We start from the raw sequence: 20059 nt of genomic DNA on the forward strand, positions 1-20059 counted from the left end.
AACTACTGAGCCCGTGCGCCCGAGAGCCTATGCTCTGCAACAAGAGAAGCCACCGCAATGAGAAGCCTGCACACCGCAAAGAAGAGTACTAGCCCCTGCTCACTGTGACTAGAAAAGTCTGAGCGCAGCAACGAAGACCCAACGCAGCCAAAAAAAAAAAAAAAGAATCCGCGTGCCAATGCAGGGGACACAGGTTCAAGCCCTGGCTGGGGAAGATCCCACATGCCACAGAGCAACTAATAAGCCCGTGTGCCACAACTACTGAGCCTGCGCTCTAGAGCCTGCGAACCACAACTACTGAAGCCCGCGCGCCTACAGCCTATGCTCTGCAATGAGAGAAGCCACCGCAATGAGAAGCCCCCTCACCGCACAGAAGAGTAGCCCCTGCTCACCGCAACTAGAGAAAGCCCATGCACAGCAACGAAGACACAACGCAGCCGAAAATAAATAAATTTATTTTAAAAATAAAATTAAATAAATAAAAAATAAAGAGACTGTGTAGGGAGATGCCTAAATCAATTGGTTTCTGGAGTTGGTCTTTATTTCCCTGGGGCATCAAGATCTAATACTGATGTCCCAATAGCTTTCTCAGACATTTGTGCCTGCTCTTTGGATGAATGAGTTAAACCTCTGCTGAGGAAGAACTGTTTCTCAGGGACCCAATTCCCTCCCTCTGCTGTCTTCCCTTTCCTTTTCCAAGCATCTACCCTTCCTGCCAAAATTGGGACCCAGCTATCAAGTCAGAGGTTCACTTTCTTTCTCAGAGGTTCACCTTCTACGTCACTGAGAATGGGAATACACAGGGATAGGTTGGTTAAAAAGGTTTCCTGTAATGACCCTTGCAGGTAAACAGAGACACTTATTGAGGAGGCCAGGGCTGGCTCTCACAGTTTATGGCCCTTGCGTAACTACCACGGACTTCAGTCACTCTTCTAAGACCTCCATATTGCTGAGAGGGTCTCAAACCTAGACCTCTTACAGGCTCACACACTAGCATTTTCCTCAGGGGTCAGGACAAGACTATTCTCTGGAAGAAACTGTGATATTTATTAGTAAACCCAGCAATGGTCCCGGGGTGGCCAATTTGGCATCCTTCCAGAATGTGTCAAAACACCAAGGTGTTGATTATTCACACCTAAGGTACTTGGGCCTGTCTTCCTCTACAACCCCCGCTCCTATGGCTTCACAGTGTGAGAGAACATCCGCTGCCCTCAGAAGATGCTTCAGCAGTCCTTACACTCTCCAGATACATTAGACAAGCTCTATAATTGCTTCACATTCAACAAACTCTGGGCCATAATGATCCATTATAAAAACTGAAAACAACTTGAAAGGGGCTTTCCCTGGTGGCGCAGTGGTTAAGCATCTGCCTGCCAATGCAGGGGACACAGGTTCGAGCCCTGGTCTGGGAAGCTCCCACATACCGCAGAGCAACTAAGCCTGTGTGCCACTACTGAAGCCCACGTGCCTAGAGCCCGTGCTCCACAACGAGAGAAGCCACCGCAATGAGAAGCCCACGCACCGCAACGAAGAGGAGCCCCCGCTCCCGCAACTAGAGAAAGCCCGCGTGCAGCAACAAAGACCCAACACAGCCAAAAATAAAAAAAATAATAATCAATAAATAAATTTATTAAAAAAAACAAAACTCCAAGGTACTTTGATATATTTAATCAGGTTATAATATTATACCTTGGGACAGGAGACCAGAGGTGAGTCCAGGGGCACTCAATGTTCTTCCATAAAAAATGGTTTAGTCTTCTGAAATGACATAAAAATTTTGACAGAAGGCAGCCTGGGCCGAAGCATGCCGAGAAGCACCGTCAGCCGCTCCTGGAAGTCTATTTTTATTGGGATTTGTGAAGACAGCAGATGCATTCCCAGAGCTCTCTCACTGGTACAATGGCCCTCACCACCACCCATTTCCCAGGGTGGGAAACAAACAGTTGGAGCTGCTGAATCACTGATTTCAGAAACAAGTCATCAAAAGGACAGTCTTCACACACCAGATCATAATATTATACTTAGAGGCATCCACATTAGATACCCTCTTCATGGTATAAAGACATTGAGAAATGTTGTTACTCAATGCAGAAAACGAATAAGAAAAATAACGATCTGCAGTATACTCACATACCGCAGGGGAAATAAGCCAGAGGAGAGCAGATTAAAAAGAAGTTTATTGTACAATTCATCAACTTCCTCGCTCAGATGACCTGACTCTGTCCCACTGAAAACTCACCTCTCTTCTGAACCTGTTCCTTTGGTTTTCCTGACACACTGAGTCCTGCTTCAGCAGTACCCTTGGAACAAAAGCCATGCCATCTCAGAGAAAGGTTAAGAGCACCCCCAGCTGATGCTCCCTTGGTCTGTTATCACTACACAGCAGAAGCTATTCTCAAGGGTCCCCATCTGATAAAGATGGAGACATAGCAGGAAGTCCCCTCGTCCCTGTGCAGTGCAATGGAAGATCTGCTGATTGACCAAAACTCAAGCATCTTGACAGCGGGTGGGGAGGGGATCCCAGGCATCTCCTTAGGGGGTCAGGACAGGGTGAGAGATGCCTGTACAACCCCTCTGCCCTCTCATCTCTGGAGTCTTTTCTGACCCAGCCTTCACTCTGAAAAAGATTTCGCTGCCTCAGGTGGATGGTGTTCCATCCCCTTTGCCGTAGGGTCTCTCATCACAGGAACCTACAGGAAGTTGAATGAGCCCTCTTTAGAAACCTAATTTTGTCTTTAATACTCTTCTAAATAACTTAAGGGCAATTTTTCTTTATAGATACCGTCCCCTTTTATGTGCAAATATACATTGGAACATACCGATTTACCTTCAAGCAAATCCAAGAGTCATTTTTTTTGAGAATCATACCTTTAGGCAAGAAATCAATGTAATTATAAGGAAAGTATTGACATTTTATTTATATACAATTCACATATGACTAAAAAAACTTTGGTTGATATTGTAACAATTTTCAAAATAGAACATTAACAATAGTTCTTCTTTAAAGGAGGGGATGGAATCTTAACACTTAATGAACACCTACTATGTGTCAGAGTCAATGCTGGGAATATCATATAATTTAATTGAAACACATCTCACCTTTAAGTGATTGTGGCTTTTCTCTATTACTTTTTTCTCCCCTCTCTCTGACACTAATATAGCTCCTATCCCCTAAGTTCCAGAAAAAGGAGGGGGTACGATATGGGCAGAGGAGCTTCACAGAGGCAGGAGATGGAGGTGACGGCTTTGATTAGACAATAATGGCTTACACTTCGCAGTCTGAGCAAAGAAAAATTGCTCTACATTCCTCTCTATATTTGCAGACACAAACCCATCTCCGATACACAGAAAACAGAAACATGTCCCAGGTACGTGCTGTACTCAACACACAGATCAGGGATGCTTATTTACCCAGTGGAAACAACCTTAGACTTGGAGTTTATATCTCATCTCTGCTACTTGCTAGCAGTGTGACTTTGGGCAAATCCCTTCATCTCTTTGAGCTTCAGATTTTTTCATTATTTAAATGCAGGTTATAACACCTACCTCATAAAGTGTTTGGAAGATCAAGTGGTGTAAAGTAGGTGAAAATTTTTAATCATTATAACAACACCGTTAAGGCAAATGAAATCTGTACTTTACGGAAGAGGGGAAAAAAAAAAAAAAAAGGTTAAGGAAACCAAGTGATTTACCCAAAGCCACATAGGAAATGATCAGAGAAGCCAGCAATTAATCCCTTCTGACTCTGAACAGTCAGATGTGCTTTCTTCCATGGCACAGACAAATTCCACCTCCCCTGCTGCCCTCCCTTTTGGGCTCTCAGACATGGAAAGTAATGCCTCTTCTATCCCCACTGATCTCAGGGCCTTCTTTCTTCACAGCCACCTGGTGTTAGCCAAAGTCAGCCAAATGTGATAGATACTTGGTTGGCTGGCATTAGGAATGTCATCAAAGCATCTGTAAGTCAGAAAAGGAGACAGGATTTGGAAAGCATGTGCACACCACTGGACCTACAGCCTGACAGGAAAGGCTGAAAGTTGGGGGACTGATACGGATCTGGGTAAGTCTACACTGACTCCAAAAAATGAGGCTTCTTATGTATGCAGGTTTTGTTTTTTACCCTTGGAATTTAAGCTCCATTCACAGAGGCCTGTGTGTGGCTGGGTGCCACAGGTTCAGAGGACACAGAGTGCTGACTTCCAGCCCCCAGTCATACCAGGGCCTTTAAAGGACCAGGGCCAGGGCCAGGTGAAAGACAGTGAGTTTCAGAAGATAAGAAGGAGCTGTCCATCTTTTTTTTTTTAAATGTCAGGTAAAATCCTTTCTACCAGCAGAAATCCAGAGACTCTCTTCCCATTATGAAGAACCTCCAACTGAGGGTGGAGGCTGAGCAAAGGGGGCAAGCTGCTAAGGGGACAGGAAGCCCTAAAGCTGAGAGACCTGGATATCTCAGTACAATCAGGCTTTGCTTCCAGTTAGATTAGTTCTGCCCACCAACATCCTGTTTGGTGTGCTCATCTGTCTGACATGCTGATAATTACAGCAGTGCTAACTGATTTTATTATTGGATCACACAGGGCAAAGCTCTTCCATGAATTTGTACCTACCAATTCCAGTGTATAATGGTATTAACTCTCCCATGAAAACTCACTATTAGCCTAACATTTTTTTCTAGTACTTTGAGTTCACCTTGGAAACTCATGTTAGTCAGGATCTTATGTCCTGAGGAAACAAGAAACAGATGAATTATCCCAAGGAAAAGGTCCACAGGGAATACAAAAATGGGGACATTTTCTAAAATATGTGTTTCTGTTCCACTTTTGCCTCTCAGCTCCACGTCCGTCCACTTAAACTCAGCTTTGCGATTCTGGGTGGGGTTGGGACTCTGTAAATCCATTTCAGGTCTGCCATCCAGATCCCTGTTGCACCAGCAGGGGGTGCCCGAGGGCACCTACAAGGCAAGAGGCTTGCTCCTTCCTGCTCCTGCCAGCATCACCCCGAGGAGCAGCAGCAGTGTGTGTCGGTCCCCAGCTTGTCTTCACACGCCCAGAAGCAGCCGCATCACACTTTCTGAGTGATGCCAGCACCGACAGAGCAGCGCCCTTTCCTCAAGGGTCTGAGTTCCAGCTCTTTGGGTTTCTAGCTGTGATAACCCCAACTTGTCCCTTTTGCTCTCGCAGCTCTAGTGATGGTGGCTGTTTCCTGTCCCCCAGCCCATGCTCCCCATTTACCTATTCTGTCCTTCAATATCTGTCATATTGATTTCTGATATTACAAGAGCTGTTAAAATAACTTATGTAGTTTCTACCTTGCTGACTAATACAGCACGTTTGAGAGCCTCAACTTCATTTATAACAGTGGTTAAAAGAGCAGACTCTGGGGCTTCCCTGGTGGCGCAGTGGTTGAGAATCTGCCTGCCAATGCAGGGGACACGGGTTCGAGCCCTGGCCTGGGAAGATCCCACATGCCACGGAGCAACTAGGCCCGTGAGCCACAATTACTGAGCCTGCGTGTCTGGAGCTTGTGCTCCGCAACAAGAGAGGCCGCCACAGTGAGAGGCCCGCGCACCGCGATGAAGAGTGGCCCCCGCTCGCTGCAACTAGAGAAAGCCCTCGCACAGAAATGAAGACCCAACACAGTCAAAAATAAATAAAAAAAAAAAAAAAAAAAGAGCAGACTCTGAAATCAGTCACACCTGGATGGGAACCCCAACCCATTTACGGAGTACTTGGTAACTCTGGAAGAGTTAATTCACCTCTCTGGGTCTCATTTTTCTTAATCACTTTCATTTATTCAACTAACATTTACTGAGCACCCCCCAAGTTCCAGGCACTGTGCCAGGCAGTAGAGATACCATGTTATGCAAAACAGTTAAGTCCCCTGACCTGAAACCTTCTGTCAACGGAATCAGATGAGATAATGCAGGTAAGGCACACGTCAGCAGCCTTCCTCTCTGTACCATGACAGGGGAGCAAAGACAAATGGGTTTTGAAAAAAGTGTAACATCTAGGTCTCTTCAGAAAATGAGACAAGTGTCTGTTCCTCAACAAGGCTGAAGGATTCAGTCAACATAACACCAGGGATTCGTTGTGTGCCCTGTCCATTCCTCCTGTTCAGAGCAGAGAAGCAATGACCTCGCAAAAGTATTCATTCAGAAGGAAATGGGACAAACAGCCCTAGAGAGGAAACACTACATAATGGCATTTTTTAGAAATTCCAAAGAGACAGGTTCCTGTGATACAAAGAAAGAACAAAAGGAGCTGCAATGCAGGAGTAGGACTGGGGCCCAGAATGACCATGACCATGAGGTGTGAGTGGAGAAAGATAGTAGAAAGCTGCGTTCCAGCATCAGTCACAGCGAGAGTCTTTTTACCATAAAGAATATATAAATATCAAATAAACCAGAACTTACTTTCTGCAGTAGGACTATATACCTAGACAGTCCAGGGAGGTGATAAGATGGAAAAGAAAGATTCTTTATTCCATTTAAGCCTGAACCTAAAGGTCCCACGCTGTGGGCAAGGAAAAGCTGGAAAGAAATCCAATCTCCACAGTTTGACACAATCCTTCCTTGGACTTCTTCTGACTAGACATCAGGCATATCGAGGCAAGGATGGCCGATGTTCTCATTAGCGAGGAAGTATTTCTGCAAAACTACTGTGTAGCTAAATTCTTGAAAGCACAGTGCCTGGAACTTGGTGGGTGCTCAATAAACGTTGGTTGAATAAATGAAAGTGATTAAGAAAAATGAGACCTAGAGAGGAGAATTAAATCTACAACACATTGATATCCTATAAATGCAAACTAAACTCTTCACCCTCAATTTTTTATTCATTTTGACATCACCATAACTATCAAAAGTCATACTGAAGGAAAATAACCATGGGAAATTATTACTAGAAGGTCTATTCCACATCCTTGCTCCACGGCCTCGTTATAAATAATTTACTGTCAATGAAGGAATTTAGAGTCCCACAAGGCATGAAAAGCCTGGAGACAGTTTTATTCATAAATAAATGCCAACATTTAAACAATCAAGACATCTTCAAACTCCAGGAGCTGAAATCAATATTGAATATTGAAATTCAATACTGAATATTGAGATCAACAATATATACTGCCTGGATGATTTGTTACACTTGTGTTTATAGTCTGAATGGGAAGATAATTCAGTTCCACCTGAAGAGCCATTATATGGCCAAGCCCAAGAGAAGCACTTTGCATAAGAGGTGATATCTCTCAGTTTTTCCATTTCAAACAAATTATTCTCTCTGTATTTAAGACATCAACCATGCAATTCTTTTCGTGACTTGTAGTACTCTTGAGCAATTAAGAACATTTATAAGGTGAAAGAAGTCAGGGACAAATGCCAAATTTAAAATGATCCACAGAACACTGAAGAACCCCCAGACAGCACTGCTGTCTCAGACATAAGGCGAAATAATCCCTTCTGCTCAAGAAAACATATAGGAGCAGTGAGTGTGCATCACAGCAAGAGCATTATCGCCCAGAAGAGGCAACTGCTAAATACAGACTTCATTTTCAAACAAGCCTCCTAACAGGAAATGTGAACCAAAAGGTCCCTTCTGAGGAGATGGAGAAATGGCACTTGGCAACATGTCTTCCCTGTGGCCCATGGCAGCCTTCCCTCATATCCCCCTTCCCACACAGTTCAATCAGGGCGTAGAAGAACCTGTTTGTTACACACTCCTGGACGTGGCAGACAACACTCGGGAGCAGGCAAGGGCAGAGAAGCCCTGCCTACGGGATCAGCCCCCAGAATTCCTGGGCTTACATACCATCCAGGCCATTGTGATGACTGTAGTTTCTTTTCCCCAAAATGCTCAGAGACGTGTGATTCGGGGTGGTGAGCATCCGCTTGGTAGCTGGGGTTTGTAGGCTTGGTGTAGATCGAATTACATTAGGTTTCTTCGAAGGATGGATCTCTGACAGGGGGAAGAAAGGTTTCTCAACTCAGAACGTGGTATTAAAAATCTGTGTGCACTTATATCGGCTAATAGGCACACATCTTATTCTTATTTCTTAATGAGCTAAGAGCCAGTTCCTTATGAACCAGCTTATTTTCCCAAGTACTTGCATAATGAATCAACTTCAAGTGCTGTTACCATGGCTTTATTTATCAAAAGGGAGCTGGTTCTGCCCCTGCTAGCTGAAGCTCTGAGCTTCACGTTGTTGAGTACAAGACAAAAAAAAAAAGAAAAAAGCCACTTCAGAAGGTCACTTAAACATGAGATTTATGAGGGGAATAAGGCATCTGACTCTTCAAGGAATTAGAAATTCAAAGGCTATCTGGAGAGGTAGCCTTAAAGGAAACTACCCTTGTGCTCCATCAAACCAGGAACATAGATAGCATGTAGCACATCTGGTGTGTGAGAGCTTTCTGAGAAAACAGGATTCCTCCTCTGGCTCTGCAACTAGGATACAGGACCAGGGTCAATCACTCCCAGCGAAAAACAATTTGATATAGATGAAATCTGACACCAAACTCCAAATACTAGAGTTAAGAAGTAGCAGACGATGGGACTTCGCTGGTGGTCCAGTGATTTAAGACTCTGCACTTCCACTGCTGGGCCCTGGGTTTGATCCCTGGTCAGGGAACTAAGGTCCCGCGTGGCATGGCCAAAAAAAAAAAAAGCAGCAGAAGAAAACTTTGACAGAGGATATATCACAAAACTGTAATGTGCATATGGTACATGTGTGTTTATGTGAAGTATGTAGTTGTCAGTAGATGGACAGAAATTGCAACACTGTAGCAATTGGATTTAAGGACCTCAGTCTACCGGGCAACCTCTTCTCTAAAGCTAAACCTGCTCACTGATTCTGAGTCACTACCCAACATGCCAATCATGCCAATCATGCAAAAGCCACCCTGTCTTCCCAGGTGAGGGCCAGGATATCAGCCTTATTTACTGAAATTTAGGAAGGGCTGTTAGGAGTATTGGTCTGGTCAAAATCCTACACTTGCTGAAATTTAGGAATGGATCAGGTACTAACCAAATTACAGTGCTGATTTTTTTTTCAACATGGTATTGAAGGTTTGCCAACCTCATATTTCATCACAACCTCCATACGCTATGCTCCATCAGGACCAGAAAACCTGCCTTCCTTGATCCGATTTTCAAGCACCTTTGTTCATCTAGTTCTCGTGGCCTCATAAGGGGAAAAACATTCTATCTATTCAAATACTACCTATTTTTCAAGCTTGAGATCAACTATTACTTTCTTCACATAAGTTGCCCTAACTCCCATCAGAAATAACTATCCCTTCCTCCAAGTGCCCAATGCTTATTACCTGTAATTCGTTTATAGGATCTAATCCTTTGCTCAATTGTTCTCACCTGTGTGCCTTCCCTGCTAGTTGAAGATTTTTGAGGGCAAGGTTGTATTCATCTTGGTGTTCCCCAAATCACTTAGTGAAGTGTCTTGTACATAGTAAATACTCAGAAATATGTTATATAGGGAAGTGGTTCAGTTAGTAAGGACAGCACTGCTTTGGGCTTATCTGGTAGAGACAGAAACCAATTTGCCCATAGCAGGAACACATAATTACCTATGGAAATGCTGACTAATATGCAATTATATTCTATTTTTTATGATCATAAACTTTCCCTTGCAAGGTGGGAGGGGCTTCTAGGATTAGGCCCTGCAAGGGAACACAGATAGCAAACTTCAAGGATTTGATCACCATGAGCTAGGTCGTGCCTGTGATAACCATGTGATATTTTGGGGGGCTATCAAAGCAACTCTTTAGGCCCTGAGGAATAAAACAGGAAAAAAGGTGGCAAAATAACATCAAAGAAGGAGCTATGCACTTCTGACTCCTAGGATGCTCTGATGAGGACCAGATAATATACCAACTTTAAGGCTACACTTTGATTTTGAAAAGACTGGATGTCTTAAGTCTGAACGCTTCACAAATATAAATCTTTCTTTTTTTAAAAGACTGGATGTCTTAAGTCTGAACACTTCACAAATATAAATCTTTCACAAATATAAGTAATAAGGTTCAATGCAACTCTGAGAACATACTTCACTTTTACTGAGAAGATGAAAAAGCAAGAATATCAGAAGCATAAAAACATGCGATTATAGCTTCTAGGTATAGTAGGAACCATTTTAGCAGTCATTATTTGGTAAATTATTTATCTTAAAACTTTCCAAAAAAAAAGGTTATTGCCTAGTAATTTTATACTATTCCTAATTATATTTCAAAATGTAAATGGAACCATCATCTTTGGCGACTTCCAAGTTAAATAACATGATAAAAACCAGAAAGCAATACTAATGCTTTCCTTTCAAGTAACCTTAATTGGCACATTAAAACTATAAACATTGTTTAAAGGTGGGTTAAAAGCCAGTTTTATCTGGTTTTTTTTTTAAAAAAAAGTAAATAAACCAATCTTTCTCTATTTAAGGGGAGGGGTGAGGTGGGTTTGAAATAGTGGAAGGATCTAAATAAAAATATTAAGAATATTCATCGTTAATTTTATAATAACCTAGAATGGTGACAGATGGTAATTAGAATTATCACGGTGATCATCCTGTAATGTGTACAAATGGCAGATCACTATGTGGTGATCCTGAAACCAATATAACATTGTAAGTCAATTATACTTCAGTTAAAAAAAAAAATTCATCCTCTAATAATTTAGTGATTCTTATTTTCCTCTTTTTGCTTAATCTGTATTTATATCCATAAATATACATTACATTTTTATTCAATGATATTTTCAGAAAAAGTAAACCTATCTATATCTCTGTATGTTTTGTGTGTTTTGGTAATAAAAATAAGTTTCTGAAATAAAATAAATTGACTATATATATGAAGGTATCCAATTGCAGCTACTTGAAAGGCTTGCATTTAATTTAGGTATGTCAATTTTGAATAGCCGATTATAAGATACAGAAATTGTTGAGTTTTTCTTCTGTTAGGAAATACCCACCTAAATACCCAATGATACATGCCAAAGGTTTCCTAGTGCTTTTGCTTTTCAGTGGACTTCCAGATAGGTCCGCATGTCTGTCTGCATCTGAGGAGAAAGAGAAACACGGAGACAACCAATGAGGCTGATTTCTCTGCCTATGCTACATACACCGCAGAAATAAAATGTGCAAGTGGAAAACAGTGCAAAAAATCTGCCAGATTCCTCCATAATTTCCTTTGGGGCTTAAGAAAACCGTTTTCAGTTCTGGTTCAAATTACTGAATGGGATTTTACCTGGAGAATACTCACTTTAAAGTCCCTTATGAATGTAGCTAACACACATCTTACATGCACATGCTTTCTTTCTGTGCATGCTCATCTGTAAAATAGCCATGGCATTTCTACATTATAGTAGAAAAGCTTCCATAAAGTATGAGGTGTTATCAGTCCTAATGGAGGATAAATTTGGCATGGAAGACAAAAATGACAAAGGCAACACACTTGACCATCCCTGACCTAGATGGAGTGGGTCTCTATGGAGGAGTCTTCATCTAACGCGATTAAATTCAATTCCATTAGATTAGAGCTTCCCAAAAGTAAAAATGGGTCATTTGGTTTTATCACTAGTATTCTAGCCTTCATATCCTACTATGATGTCATTAGTGCTGAGATTTAAAAGGTTACCTGTATGCAGACAGGTATTTCATCCAACAGTCAGAATAGTAAAGTACTGTGATGGATGTTAGTTCATAGAGGTCACATCACATTCCTCATACCCTACCATAAAACAGTTCAGAGAAAAATAAAGCACACAACACAAACACTCTCTGCGTTTTAATTTTTAAGCTCTCATTAGATGGAAGAGTAGATGTGAAACATGGCTGCCTCTCATACCAAAGAGTTAAGCAGTGGAGTCTGAAGCAACAAAAACAATGTGTATTGAAATGTTTTTTAAATTTGCAGATACTGTCATAAAGCTTAACAGAGTAGCTTTAGCAGATATGATTCTGCTATGTTTATGCCTTTTCCCACCTTCACATTTTTGACAAAAATGTCCTATAGATTTTCTGCGGCTGAGACCACATTTCTAGGCCTACATACAGGAAATTTTCTTTGACATCCACAGGGATTCTCTGCACTATTAGCGTTAAAATGTATAATTTAATCTGGAACTTCAAATGATTTAAAATTAAAAATTAACTCTTTCATTAGCTCTAGCCCTCTCAACAAGGAAACTCTTTTCCAATAACTATTAAACAGGAAAAGGTGGGAAAGCAGCATTTAAAAAATTGAAATAGACAAAGCACAAACTGCAGACAGCCTGGAATCTGAATATATATCCCAAGCACTGGCTAATTACTATGCAACCACTTGACAACTATAAATGGTCCAGTTTCTTTTCCTCCTACTCAGCTGATTTCCTTTGAGCAAAAAAAATTTACTAAGCTATGAAGCTTTTCACCTGTTATTGAATAATAGTGAAGATACAGTCAGAAATATAATAAGCGTATTTTGGAGGAGTAATCTAAACAAACATTAAAAAGCAGCCCAAACCCTGCAAGGATCAAACACCTGTCAAATCACTGTGTGCTAACAGTAATAATTCCTTCCTAATATTACTAATTCACCAAATATTCAAGTTCTGCTTAGGAAGAGGACAAGAGAAGACATTTATTTTCTATTAATAAAATAAAGCTTGAATGAATCATCTTAGTATTTGCTCAATGTTTTGGACAAAAACCATTACTGTATTACTAGTAGTAAGATTAACTTTGCTCTTTATTCCAGTCTATAAGGCCCAAAGGAAAACTGCCAATGTGACTTCAAGTGATGAACTCCCACATGACTGTCACCTTGACAATGATCAACATACCCATCAAAGGAGTCACCAACACAATACCCATAGACATTTCACTTTATATTAATCTGCTTTTAATTTCTCACTAAATTAGTAGGATTAATTATGTAATGTTCCAAGTGAGAATTTACAGAGCACCTGAGTGGGAGATCAAAGCTTTTTAGAGGGATCCATATTTCATCAATCTTCATTATATTTTATAGGAAGTAGTTGGTGGCAAGAACTATCAGTCTCAACTGTGAATAAATTAGGATGAAAGGTGGGTGCTAAGACTACCGCATGACTGTTTAACATAAAAATTGCATCCATTCAGTGATTATACCGAATATAAAGAGAAAAAAATAGTTTCTGTCCGGAAGAAATGATCATAAACATAGATGATCAGGTCCACATTTGAGTTGCTTAAAAAGAATCCTGGTCTGTACTCAAGACCAGGCCAGTGGTACCTTGCTCTCAAATTATTCACCTAACTATATTTAAAGAGATAATTAATTAGTACCCATTAAAAGCACACAGGTAAAGAAAGCAACCTGAGAAATGCCCGAAGAAACCAGAAGGAATCAAAATCTGGCCAGAGGGAGAGCATTTTCACCTCACTAAAATGGCTTGACTGAGCACGAGGCATATTTCCCTGGCCTCCTAGAGGATGAGCTATACCTCCCTGAGGTAAACCTGGAAAAAGTTATCTTTTTTTTGCAACTCATGGCTAACTTTCTAAAATGTTTTGGAAATATTAGAAGGGAAAATAAAACAGAAAATTTGCAGAAAGTACATACTGAATTAAAATTCACAAAAATATCTCACATGGGTCTTCAAAACTGCTATCAAAGTAAAACCATCCATAGAATTTTCTTATAGGAATTATAAAGGCAATTTCTAAACAAGACATAAAACGCATGTGCCATTAAAAAAATTTTTAAAAAAAGATAAATTCAGCTACTTAAAACAATCTGCTTGGCAAATACGTCAACAAAATCAAAGACAAAATGGGGGAAATATTTGCATTACAGATCAAGAGCTAACTTCCTTAAAATATAAAAAGTTCCCATGAGTCAGTAAGACTTTTCATAGAAAACAGGCCAGGGGCAAAAACAGTTGACAAAAAGGGAAATACAAATGGTTGTCAAATATATGCAAAATTTTCCACCTCATTCAAAATGAGAAATGCAAGCTAATATAACTTACATGTCACCTGTCAACTAGTTAAGGGTTTCAGAGATGGATAACCCTGCTGGCAAGGTTCTAGAGAAACAGGCACTCTCTAGACACTGGTGGGAGTGTAAATCATAGTTTTTCTGAGGGCAACTGGGCAGCAACTATCAAAATTCAGAATGGAAGTTGCTTGACACAGATGTTTTACTCTTAGGGATTTAACCTGTAAGCAGCTACATGCACATTTCACACATCATTTTTTTTTTTGTGGTACGCGGGCCTCTCACTGTTGTGGCCTCTCCCGTTGTGGAGTACAGGCTCCGGACGCGCAGGCTCAGCGGCCATGGCTCACGGGCCTAGCCGCTCCGCGGCATGTGATATCTTCCCGGACTGGGGCACGAACCGTTGTCCCCTGCGTCGGCAGGCGGACTCTCAACCACTGCGCCACCAGGGAAGCCCCATACATCAGTCTTAAATGATATCTGTATATTTGTTGCAACACTACTTGTAATAGAAAGGGATTGGAAACAACGTAATTTTTTTTTAAATAGAAGTACTGGCTCAAGTACAAAATAGACTATTATGCAGCTGATAAAAAAAGGAGGTGGGACTTCCCTGGCAGTCCAGTGGTTAAGACTGCACTTCCAATGCAGAGAGCACAGGTTCAATCCCTGGTTGGGGAACTAAGATCCTGCATGCCACGTGGCCAAAAATAAATAAATACACTTTAAAGAAAAAAGAAAGAAAATCACCCCCCCACACACAAAAAAGAGGATGTAGTTCTCAATGTACTGGTATGGGCTCCAAGATATGTTAAGTAAAAAAGGCAAGGTGCAGAACAATGTAGACATTAACGTCTACATTGTAAAATGTAAAAATGTAGACATTAACGTCTACATTGCAGAACAATGTAGACATTAACGTCTACATTAATGTAGACGTTAATGTCTACAAAAACAAAAAATACACCTACTTAGTTTCTTAGAGATACACAGGATGTCTCTGGATACTTCAGACACTGATGACAATGGTTACCTCTAAAAGAGGTAGGAATGGGAATGGCGTTAAGATTTGTAACTACTTTCGTACCTTTAAAAAAATTTTAAGTATCCAAAGACAAATTTTTATTAAAATAATAAACTACCAAAATAAACAAGCCAAGACTGTTCTCCTAATGTTAGAACTTAAAATTTCACAAAACTTTATACAATTATTAACAGTAACTTTCACTGAGAAACCTCTAGATATCTCATAAAATATATAACAAGTTTCTTCTTCTGAATATGGGCCCTTGGGATAATACTTCTGAAGTTGATTTATCATCTTCAAACAGAAAAAAGGGGCTCCACGTATCCCTTGAAAACATTCATACTGGGGAATGGTGCTGTCATTCAAGTCTCGTGTGTTATCAACCCAGAAAATACTTAATTATCCATGCAAGCTACAGAGGGGGCAGGTAAGTCATGTGGATCCATTTCTCTGGGGACTTTTGCTTCATCTCTGAAATGCTGCTAATATACTACTTCTGCTTAACCTTAGTCTCTGGATCTTGAGTCTCAGAAGCCCTGTGCTCATCAGGTGTTGGGTGATTTTACAGATCTTTGACAAATCAGTCATCCAGTAACTCAGTGGTAAAGTCTCATGATAGTAACAAAGGAGGAAAACCATCATCATTATATTATGGCTTTTTTTAATGAGGGGAGGGGTGTCAAGGGGAAGCAGGGGCAGGCTGTCTGAAACTTGATGCTGTTACAACCATGCAGTTGGTCTGCAAATCTTGTCAAGGACATCGTACTTTTCTTTATGCAACGTTTTGGGTTTTGGTCTAGCAATCCATTTTTATTAAGCACTATCTACATGGTAGAACTGGCTCAGGCACTGTACTGGTGCTAGCAATTTTTCGCATGGACTTATATATTTACACACAAAGGTATACCATTCAAATAAATAGGTATTTGGGATTTGGTTTTAACAGTCATTTTTTACATCTATATCTATATCTATAAAACACATGTTGGTCATAGTGTATAGTTATTTCAAGTTTTAAAAAAAATTTTAATAGGAAATATATTCCCATGACTTTTTAATAGGAAATATATTCCTATGACTCAAAATCAAAAAGTTTAGAAGGATGAATAGTGGTAAGTCTCCTTCCCACCCTTTTCCCTCAGCCTCCCAGTTTCCCTTCCCAAAGATATTACTTCTTACATTTTCCTGCGATGCTTCATGGACATGCAAACAAAGATTCCCCTGCTCACTATACTGTATTCCTTAACACCGGTTTCTTAGTGAAAATAAAGGCCAGAGAGCACTGCTGTAACAAATTAAAAAAAAAACTTCCTCTAAACAAGGATTAACTTGTAAGTCGAGATCTGAAAGTTATGACTCTGCTCTCCCCCATGTAACTGAGAATTTATCTCCTCAGTTCCCCACTTCTTCACTCTTCTGTAGTCTGATACCCCATCAACTCTGGCTGTGATACTGGCTGTGGTGTTGCTGCCAAGGCCAGGAGCCATGGAAGGGGTCAACTTCTATATTTCTTATAAGAGGAAGATTCCCAAGTTCACAGGCAAAACTACTTTCCTTTTCCAATATTATAAAGAATTATTCTAAATGCATTAATTGGAGCTCTTGATCCATCAATGTCTTTAGAATTACAAACTTTCACCTGATTTGAAAGTCATTCACCGTCACGGAGGTTGTTAACTTTTTGGGGGAGGGACAGGGTCACCACTGCCTTTGAGAAACCAAGGAAAGCTTACCAAAAAAACCAAAAAAACAAATACAGCTTTAACCTCCCCCTGGACCATAAACATGGTTGCATACAGACATCGGGTTATTAACACCTAATCTTGCTAACAAGCCAAGATCAAGGAATCTGCTAAAGAGGTTGTGACAAGGTACAAATATAAGAAGGGAGAAGATAATGCAAGAAGCAATTAGATGCTAGGAAAAGAGTTCATTAGCTGCTTGCTGGGTGGGGGGACTGGGACTGAGTAGGTGGTTGCTGAAACTTTATAGTTTTAAATTTCCAGGTAAAATTATTCTGAGAATCTGATTCTATGTGTAACTTGACCAATGAAGCTAAATACAAAATAAAATATGCTCCTTGACTCTCATCACAACAAAGGAGTCTGTTCTTTTATTACCATTATTATTATAGATATATGTTTGTAGAAATAAAATACAGGTAATTTAATCTCGACTCTTTTATAGTAGCATGGCCTTTTAACTGAGAAAAATTAAAATAAGGTGACACAAAAACATACTTCATTGAAGAATCATCAAAATAAAACAATGTGCAAATTAACTGAGAAATTAACAGAAGCTTAATGAGAAACAGAAGCTTCCTCAGAAGCCAATTTAGTTGGTGATAGTTTCTTTTCCACTCATAGCAACAAAGATGATCCTGGAGCCTGGCCAATTTTAATGGAAGAATCTCATTCACTTTCTTTCTCATGTGTTTTTTATTTTTTATATTTAATAAATTATATATAAGCGTATATGTTTTAAATCAGCTAAGCCGTATATTCATGGACATAAATATTTTCTAGTTCCTTAAAATGGTAAGAAAGTGATAACATAAATCCATGAACTCAGAAATGCTAGCACAAAACCTCAATATACATGCCTAAGTTCTCACATATACATGAGTTTCATGTAGCTAAGTTTCCCCTCCATGGGACGCAGAGATTACTTCCAATTTCTACTCACTTTACAAAGCACTTTTCTTCTTCTTATAAAGCTTTTACCTGTAAGTTTTAAAGCCTTTCAACTGTTCTGTTGAAAATTATCTTTAGGAACAAAAAACACTTTTCAATCATCACTCCTTTTACAGATACCCTCTTTAAATCAAAATGGAACATCTCATAATAAGAAATTTCTTATCTCACAGAGAGAGTTATCTACTGAATGTCTTTAAGATTTCCTACCTGTTAAGCCAGACAGCAAGTTTTCTCATCCCATAGGGAAAAAAAGTTTCATGGCTCTAACATGCTAAACAGGAATGTAACTAAAAGTAGCAAGACTTAGAATCAGAGTTCACACACAAATTATGGACACATTTAGGGGTACATGGTAATAACAGAACAACCTGCAATTCATCGGTACATATGACCTTTGTTCTAACAACAACAAAAAAACATAAGCAAGACTGAATGTGTTGATAATGAGTAATAAAGTCATGTAAATGTTATGTAGTAATGTATATGGTATATGATTATGAAATGGAAATCAAACTGGACAAATAGAAAGAATGCTCAACCACAAATTCAGACACTAGCTTGTAAAAATTAAATGTGTTTTTCAGAAAATTCACCCAAAAAACTTTAAAATTCATTTATAATTTGCTAAATCTTCTAATTTGTTATGAAACACTGTGAATTTCCAGAATATTGTATGATAATTGTAAAAGGTTTGTGGGAAATTGAGAAGTTTACAAAGACATACAATTTCTCATTAGTGTAAATTGGCAAATTTTATTCTACCTTATAGGTAAAAATCCCTCTTCGATAAGGGCTTTCAGGTAATTCCATCACAAAACCCCACTGGATAGGATCACCTCCCACCAATCTTTTGCTGAGCACTGCTTTCTCATAAAGACTGCAGAAGTTTCAATGTTTTCAGGTTGGCATTATACAAATGGCAGCAGACAAAACAATGTTAAAAAAAAAATAAACCAAATAAAAGGCTGTACACAAGAACTTATGTTTATTGCAAACAAAAACAAAAAGAGAGAGAGAGGGAAAGAGAGGAAATGGTCAGAAGCACAACATATAAGGTTAAGAATTTAAAAGCATCTTACATTCTGCCCTAATGGCAGCATAATTAATAGGAACAAACGGCCGTCTTGCTGCCTGCCGCAGCCGGAGGGTATTTTTGCAGACCTGACGAGCAAATTTTGTGAAATATGTAGTGTGAAGGAAGAAAGCTTGACGGGTCTTCACTGCAGACTTTGGGCTCCCAGTGTTTCGGACCGGCATCCCCTGCATGGCCTGGCGAGACATGTGACTTCGAACTCGAGGGTCCTATAAAATCAGACACCAACAAACATGTAAAGAACAGAACTTGTCAAAATATAATACTCCTCCCGGAGATGGAAACAACCTAAGTGTCCATCATCGGATGAATGGATAAAGAAGATGTGGCACATATATACAATGGAATATTACTCAGCCATAAAAAGAAACAAAATTTGTGATGAGGTGGATAGACCTAGAGTCTGTCATACAGAGTGAAGTAAGTCAGAAAGAGAAAGACAAATACCATATGCTAACACATATATATGGAATTTAAGAAAAAAAAATGTAATGAAGAACCTAGGGGTAAGACAAGAATAAAGACACAGACCTACTAGAGAATGGACTTGAGGATATGGGGAGGGGGAAGGGTAAGCTGTGACAAAGCGAGAGAGAGGCATGGACATATATACACTACCAAACGTAAGGTAGATAGCTAGTGGGAAGCAGCCGCATAGCACAGGGAGATCAGCTCGGTGCTTTGTGACCACCTAGAGGGGTGGGATAGGGAGGGTGGGAGGGAGGGAGACGCAAGAGGGAAGAGATATGGGAACATATGTATATGTATAACTGATTCACTTTGTTATAAAGCAGAAACTAACACATGATTGTAAAGCAATTATACTCCAATAAAGATGTAAAACAAAAAAAAGAATATATTTTTAGGGAAGCATAAAAAAAAAAAAACCTCCTTGCATCCTGTTCAAAGAAAAGCGCAGTTTTTAAGTCTTTCACTGAAGAATCTATAACTTATTACGGGGGAGAGAATTTAAAAGTATGTACTTTGGAGTAGGAGGTGGGGAGTAGAGAAGGAAACTGGGTGGAAGTAAGGGTGTCTGTGATCCTATTTTTTCTCCTAAATTGACCTTAACAATCCAAAATCACATTCACAACAGTAAAAAATTGCCAGAGGAGAGACTATTTTTTAAAAAAAAAATATCGAAGGGGGTCCTTAAATCTTGCTAGCTCTCAAAAAGAACAACCTCCCTCTGGTAGACATAGGTGCTTGATACCTGCCATCTATGAGAATTTTACCAAAATCATATTTTAACTGTTGTTCACCTCAAGATTGAGCCCATGCCCTCT

At 39.8% G+C, this 20059-nt stretch overlaps 1 protein-coding gene across 7 annotated transcripts in view; it reads right to left on the reverse strand.

Annotated features, from left to right (window-relative positions):
* The window catches only part of MTA3 (metastasis associated 1 family member 3), a 170676-nt gene that overhangs the window by 24625 nt on the left and 125992 nt on the right, over positions 1–20059 (reverse strand). For 6 of the 7 annotated variants that reach the window (XR_009521459.1, XM_060026725.1, XM_060026728.1 and 3 more), the window contains exons 14-16: positions 18760–18982; positions 10965–11051; positions 7800–7946 (exon numbers count right to left, since the gene is read on the reverse strand). Coding sequence is in view for 6 of the 7 variants with exons in the window: in XM_060026725.1 (XP_059882708.1) it covers positions 7800–7946; positions 10965–11051; positions 18760–18982 (457 nt within the window). In the remaining variant the exon portion in view is untranslated. Of the gene's footprint in view, positions 1–2290; positions 3958–7799; positions 7947–10964; positions 11052–18759; positions 18983–20059 lie in introns of those variants that run through there. The other variant, XM_060026726.1, reaches the window with a different exon arrangement.

This window comes from Delphinus delphis, chromosome 12 (genome assembly GCF_949987515.2).
Source record: "Delphinus delphis chromosome 12, mDelDel1.2, whole genome shotgun sequence".
In the NCBI taxonomy this organism is placed as follows: domain Eukaryota; kingdom Metazoa; phylum Chordata; class Mammalia; order Artiodactyla; family Delphinidae; genus Delphinus; species Delphinus delphis.